The sequence below is a fragment of the Atta colombica genome, unplaced genomic scaffold (genome assembly GCF_001594045.1).
Source record: "Atta colombica isolate Treedump-2 unplaced genomic scaffold, Acol1.0 scaffold153, whole genome shotgun sequence".
NCBI classification, from domain to species: Eukaryota; Metazoa; Arthropoda; class Insecta; order Hymenoptera; family Formicidae; genus Atta; species Atta colombica.
The window spans coordinates 2675127-2682608 of NW_017259243.1; the positions used below are offsets into that span (position 1 = coordinate 2675127).

The following is a 7482-nucleotide window of genomic DNA, read 5'->3' on the forward strand; positions in this document are numbered from 1 at the left end:
GTGCTCCATGTAAAGTAAGTTGTTGTTTGACAAATCAATAACTCTAAAAATATTTGTCGTATGAAAAAATTGTTCATAAGAAAGTGTCATGTATCAAGAGATCTTTTTAACTACGTAAATAAAAATTTATCTCACCCTTTTGAAAAGAGAGCAAATAACTTCAAATGAATCTTCCTATAAAATATTACATATTTGGATTCTATGGAGGAAAAACAAATAAACTTTACGTGGAATATTTCTTTGAAAAATGTTTTATCAAAAGTTATAAATATTTAAACTTTAAAGTAGAGCATTCAAACAAATAATAAATAAAAAGCTTTATAGTTTTTTATTTTTAATTTAATTTATGATTTTATTATTAGTTTGAATGCTCTCTAAAGTTAAATGTTTATAACTTTTAGTTTAAATGTTTATAACTTTTGATAGAAATATTTTTCAAAGAAATATTCTAGATAAAGTTTACTTGTTTTTTCCCTGACAATCTAAATGTGTAACATTTTATAGGAGATTCCATTTAAAATTATGAAATTACTCCTTTCAAGAGGGGAAGCCAAGATGAATTTTTGTTTAAGTAGTTAGAAAAGCTCCTCAAATACATGAAATTTTCTCAAGAATAACTTTTTGTGTGGGACAGCAAATATTTTTATAGATTTTTATATTATTGGCTTGTCACAACACACACACACACACACACACACACACACACACACACACACACACACACACACACATCTTTACATAGGTCATCTTGTATATTATCTACAAATATTATCATATGCTTCAATAATCAAATTGAAAGACACTCGTCTCGAATAGTTTGGAAATTCCAAATTCGAATCCTGGTTAAGGTATAATAATATTTCTCGCAATGCATTTTTTATAACGTTTTAAAATACTAGCATTATTATCAAATCAATCAATTTATGAAATCATTTTAGTTAATATAGCATCGATATAATCTGCGTTGCAAATTTGATATATATATCAACAATCAGTGCGGAGTTTTTATATAACTAAAAGATGTATTTAAAATTTACATATAAATATTATTAAGCACAAATATCTAGTCTCGATTCTGTTTAATATTTTCTTACTCTTATTTGGTAATTATTTTATAATAAAAAAATATATATATAATTCTGAGAAAAAAATCACGCGATTACCTTTCGTAATTACGTAACGGTTAAAAAATGTACCGTTAGAGAATTTTAGTTTATGTAACGGAGTTTGCTTCCTTCAAAAAATTTATGCTGCTAAGCAACATTTTCTATTTCTATTTTACAATATTCCTTGCCTGGTCGTCAACTTCATCACAAATATTTAATCGACTCTCTTTTACGGATCTTCATTTTATATTAATAAATCGTTATACCGGAATTTCAAAACTGTTTCAAATCTCGTCTTGAATGTCTCTCTTTGGAGCGATAGATAGCGAAGAAACAGTTATATTACGCTACACTACTATTAAGGATAACGGATATTTATGCATTCGAGCAAAGGTTACATTTGCTCTCCTTGGCACCTAATCTTCTTGTCTCGACACTTAATTGCCCATTGGAATCGTGCAAATGAGCGCATCGCAGAGTATACTAGAACTTAATATATGCTCAATTAAGGTGCTTACTATGCATATAGATGTACTTACCGTATAGGCAATAGTATTGATGGGCTGCGAGACACGGCCGTGTTTCTTTTCCTGTGTCGTGGAGCCATCTTTGCTCTCGTTATCGGAATCTAAGCAAAAAAAAAATAGATTTACACGTTTCTTGAACAACATATCGAAAAATAAAACACACCTGATATAACATTTTATCTTGATTTGTCTATAAGATTACGCAGATATCTCCATCCATAAATATCTTATATTTAATCCTATTTGTAAAAATGACTTAATGAAAAAAATCAGATTTTCAGATTAAATATATTTACTTCAAAGTATCAAGTCTGAAGAGATTTATCAAAAGAAGATACTGCACATTTATCCCATTTTTTTCAATAAACTCAAATTTACTTTTAGATAAATCGTGCGACTGCGATACTATAAGAGATAAAACAATATTATTTATAAGAGTTAACATACTATATTAACATCTGTTACATAAAATTAAGTTAAATATAAAATGCTATATATGTACAGGGCACAAGAATCAAATATTATATCATTCAATTTATATATAAAACACATTTATTTTTAATAAAATTAGTGTAGAACTGGTATAAAATTAATATCAAAGTCAATTTGAAAATTAGATAATTAAATGATATAACATTTCGCTATCCTGTATAATATCTATGTGTCCAAAACTGAATTGTAGAACTGAAATGTAGATAGAAGCAAATTTTGCTTCGGTAAGAATTGCATTTTGCCGCATGAAAAAGATATACGATGTTATCCTACGTATAGTATTTCCTCGATAAGAACAATGTTTGAATCGTCGTTGAATCTTCGCGAAATAAAGTCGATACCAACCTACGTTCCTGAGAGGAAAAAAATAGCCGCAATAAGGTGTTAAACATTCGTGGCAGTGACGGTTAAATTTAATTTCTACACCTTTCCGCCTACCCGACTACATTACTCATCGCCAGTGCAATCAGCTGCACTGTGGCGACTGTGACTCGATGATAAACGAACCACCAAATACGTGACGGCTCAAAAGTCGCAAATGATGCAAAAAGATGCAAAAGTCATTCTGAGGATTGAATCTGCATGTAAGATAAACGATAGCAATTAATCATTGCCAATTTAAACATTTGTTCGATCGCGAATGGAGGAATATCGCGAAAACCTTATTTCAGAAGATGAACGGCTGATTGTGAAAGGCGAGGCACATTCCTATTATAATATTATAATATTATTAACTTTATTTTATTATACTTATGGACAGAATCTGTCGCACTTAGAGAGATCATTTTCTCCCGATTAGATGTATATTTATTGTTAATTAATAACATTGCGATTTCTTGATTTAATTGTAAATAATTACCACTCTCTAAATGTAGTGCTGATATAGTATCAGTCTGATACACTCATATAAAATCGATAGATATTATCAGCGCATTTATTATTATAATATTAATTAGCTTTATAAAATTAAGAGCTTTAAAAAATATCTATATATATCTCGAGTATTAAATTGATATTATATCGAAAAATAAATCCAGGTTGTATATCTATTTTTTCAGTATGTGCATAACGGAACGTAGCCAATCATATATGTATGATTGGTATAATCGCCAAGGGTCATGAAAAAAACATCAATGTCAGATTAGTCATGTGTGTGTGTGTGTGTGTGTGTGTTGTGTGTGTGTGTGTGTGTGTGTGTGTGTGTGTACATACACATACATATATATCATAAATAAACGACCACCTTTCCTATTATTTTTTCTGCAATGGACGGTATAGAAATAAAATTTTCTCTATTGTATTCCACGAGCAAACGTGACAAGAGTAACGAAGAATCACGCGACGAGCAATCTGAAAGGTTTGTTTTTCTCCTCCGTGGCCTTCGATCAAATGATTCAGACACTTTACTCAATTTTAACTGGCATTCAATTCACGCCATTGCGCAATAAACTCTGGGATGACTGCGAAAACGATATTTTAACCGATACGACAGCGCGGCGCGTGGACTTGACACTTCTACAGATTTGCATATAATTTATTGCATCTCACACATGTCGCAGATGGTCACACGTGTAAAATTAATTAATATGTATTGAAGCCATCGACACAAAACGGAATATATGTAAATCAAAATGGCTAAAGTTCTAGTGCTCAGATCCGATATTATTTTATTCTATTTTATTCTATTTTAAATTGAAGAAAAATCTATTAATTTAAAAATATCATTTAGCCTAATAATACTTGAATTCATCTAAATATTTTCTTCGAAAAAGAATACAAACTATTATGCTGTATTTTTCAGGTTTCAATTATATTTTTTTTGCGGTATATTGACATTAATGATTGTAACAAAAATATCAATTTATATAAATACGAAATAAAATATTTATTCAAAATATAAATTTATTTGAAATATAAATTTGACAATAAAATTTGCGGTATTCAAATAGCGAGCGATTTATAAAATATTTATTCGCTCACGTTTCAAATATAACAGAGTAAATAATTTCTCTTGAAATACAACTTGCTAACAAAATGAAAATCAAACAATTTCCACGTTTAGAAATTGAAAGAAATTTAAATAAACATTATTGAAGAGTTACTTTCAAAACAGCAATATTTACGTTATGAAGAAGTTAACCAAGCTTTTACTTCGCGCGGACATACACGAGAAACGCATAATTCAAGTATTCAAATGATATCTTGTACTTATTTTTAAATGTATGTCTCGCCATGTTAATGTTTTTTTTCCACATTTTCCGAATACCTGTACTTGAGTGCTGCGAACTGCCTGAGAAGAGCCGCGAGTCTCCTTGCGCCACATAGTACACAACATAATCATGAAATTCTTTCTCATAGATATGAATGTTGTTCGGTTCGTAGTCCGCGTATTCCCACTGTGAGTCCATCATGATTAGACCATCAAATTTCATTGCCATTAACATTTCCAAGTCGGAGCATCATCGCATTTCTCGACTTCTTTTTAAAATTGCCAGACAGTGGATACTTCTTGCCATCCAAATCTGTCTACGCGAACGCATTTAATATTTTGCATCGACAGCATCGACGAAATAATGCACACTTCGTTTCCATAAGATTTCGTCTGATAGATGTTAATTGATGAAATCAGCGAAATCTAATTAGATAATGAAAAATATTCGCGGTTTCATTCTCCTTTTTCTTCTGTATTCTAATGTTTTCATGCAATAGCTGGATAAAAAATTCACAATAACACTAAATTCTCTTCAAAGTGTTTTAGTACTATTCTGAAGATTTTTTCGTACTAAACACGATCATAAACTTGCATAATTGATAGAATGCATTTGCATAATATGTAGGATTTTAAATTAAGGTAAAATGAGCAAAAAAGTTTACGGCCATTTTCAACACATTTTTATAGTAAAACAAATAAAGCGATTCCGAATGCAGTATCTAAAAGTACAATTTTAAAGCTTTCAAATAGTTTATAATCTTTTTTGAATTTTTAGTTTATTATGATCATATTTTCATATTACGATCTAACTCAAGTTTAAATTTTAGATTTTCTGTATGATTACACATAATAAATATACAGAAAGTTTAAAATTAAACAAAAAAAAATGTTTTGTTTTTTTCTCTTTGAAATCTCATAGTATATCTTGAAGATTTTTTTTTTGAACGATATCGTCATCAAAATTTTCGTAACACATTGGGATTTTTAGTAAATTGAAGTGAAATGCACTCCAATTTATCAAAGATTACATCTCAATTTTGCCAAAAATCCTGAAGCGCTACGTACATTCGATGGCATTATGTTCAGCACAAAAAATCTTCAGTACTATGGCACTTCAAAGAGAAAAAAACTAATTCTTTTGTCTAACTGTATAATTATATCACATACAGAAAATCTGAAATTCAAACAGTCATAACTTGATACAAATAAGTCATACGATCATAAATTAAAAACTTCATTTTAAACTCTTGAATTGCATTTTTATGTATTGTAGACTTAATTAAAAAATTTTGTATTATCATAAAAAAATATTGATTGAAAATGATCAAAAGCATCATTTGTGATATTTCATCTCAATTTATTCATCAATATTCCGCAAATTCGATCAAGTAGTATCACGTTAAGCACGAAAAAATCTTCGAGAAATGTATTATATTACTTTGGAGAAAAAAAAACGTGATTTTCTGTCGAACAATGTAATGAATAATATAAATTACATAAAATTTGTTTAATAATATGATGTAAATATATTTAAATAAATTTTACATAATTTATCGCGACAAGAAAACACAAATTGAAACTTCACAATCATAAATATAAAAGTATTTGAGCTTTTCTGATAATAGACTACGTTAAAGCATTGTAAAATAATGTTAGTAAATACTAGTTGTTCGTAAACAAGTTCGACAAAATTTCAAAGTTTTTATATTAACAAGTGACTCAAAGAAACATAATGGTATTGATTTCTTCGGCTTCTCGCTAATTTTATCTACACTCAAACGGAGTGCTCGTTACGTTCAAACGGAGCAGTGCAAAAGTAGTAACTTAACTTGCAAAAAGAGAAAAAAACTGATTTTATACAAAAGCTGTCTAAATTAAAATCTACATATGAATGAAACGTAGTACAGTCACAGTTTATTTCGTCACTTTCCATAACCTTTTCACTTCCAGTTGTTTTTCGGTTAAACTTAGTGTTCTAGAAAATTGATCTTTGTACTGAAAATATTAAATATTTTAATAAATATTTATTTAAATAATTCTAAATGCTGTAAATTAAAAAAAAATATACAAAACACAAGTTTCAAGAAATAAAATTTGTGCATCACACGCGCGCGCGCGCGCGTGTGTGTGTGTGTGTGTGTGTACGATAGATACAAGAGACAGTGAAAAGGTTACACACATATACAAACAAGTTTACTTAATTTTACCTTTTAGATTAAAGATGTTAAATATTAAATTGTTCAAACGCTTTAAAAACAATTTATCAATTAGCGTATTACAGAAGGATATTACCGAAGATTAATTTCGTTCCTTCTGAAACAAGTCTTTTTGCAGAATCAAGCTATCAATGTATTGCGTGCCTCAATTTCTTCATGTAGACGGAAACGTATGCAGCTTCGCGAGACACTTTCTCCTACCAGTTGGTCGACCTTGTCACTGGCGACACATAAAAAGTGCTCGTTTTGTGGAGCGGTATAAAACCGGCTGCGCCGAAACTTTCTCGCGTGACAGGCCAAACACGTGCGATAAAGCAATTAGTCCATTCTGAATCACCGAAATGAAATCTTGATATTCAGTTTACGGTTTGGATTTGTCAGAATCATTTTGACTTTGATTTCTCACATTTTGAGTGTAGATAACATTTTTTTTTCTTATCGTGTAATTATTTTCTTTAAATAAAAAAGTAATATATATATTTTGTTTTTACAAAGAAAATAAGTATGTAGGTACATATGTGTATACAAAGATTAAGTATTATCTCAGAGCTGTGCGTTTAAGCGTAAAATATAAAAAAATCTATATCTGCATGTATACAATGTGAACTATATAAATTGTGTTTTATATGTTATCTATGCAAACAATCAATATAAACAATGTATAATCCATTTAAGTCTATATTCTTTGTCATTGCACTAAATTGCACTAAAGCTTAAATATTTATTCTCGCTTTAATATTTTAAATTTTTCACAAATATGCAAGAATTTTTTTTAAGTTTTTATACAGTCCGGAATAATATAAAAATCTGCGTTGAATTTCGAAAATTTATGTTGCTGACGAAAGGTGCAAAATTACATACCGACGGAGAAATATTTCTTTTATAATATTTCTTTTGTACATGATCTTTTATGTATGATTATATATATA

The 7482-nt window shown here is 29.2% G+C and overlaps 1 protein-coding gene across 10 annotated transcripts in view; it reads right to left on the reverse strand.

Annotated features, from left to right (window-relative positions):
• LOC108685493 (TLD domain-containing protein 2) overlaps positions 1–7482 on the reverse strand; it is a 151684-nt gene that overhangs the window by 43881 nt on the left and 100321 nt on the right. For 8 of the 10 annotated variants that reach the window (XM_018190304.1, XM_018190314.1, XM_018190310.1 and 5 more), the window contains exon 3: positions 1646–1734. In XM_018190304.1, the coding sequence (XP_018045793.1) occupies positions 1646–1734 (89 nt within the window). Of the gene's footprint in view, positions 1–1645; positions 1735–4391; positions 4692–7482 lie in introns of those variants that run through there. The other 2 variants (XM_018190312.1, XM_018190311.1) reach the window with 2 other exon arrangements.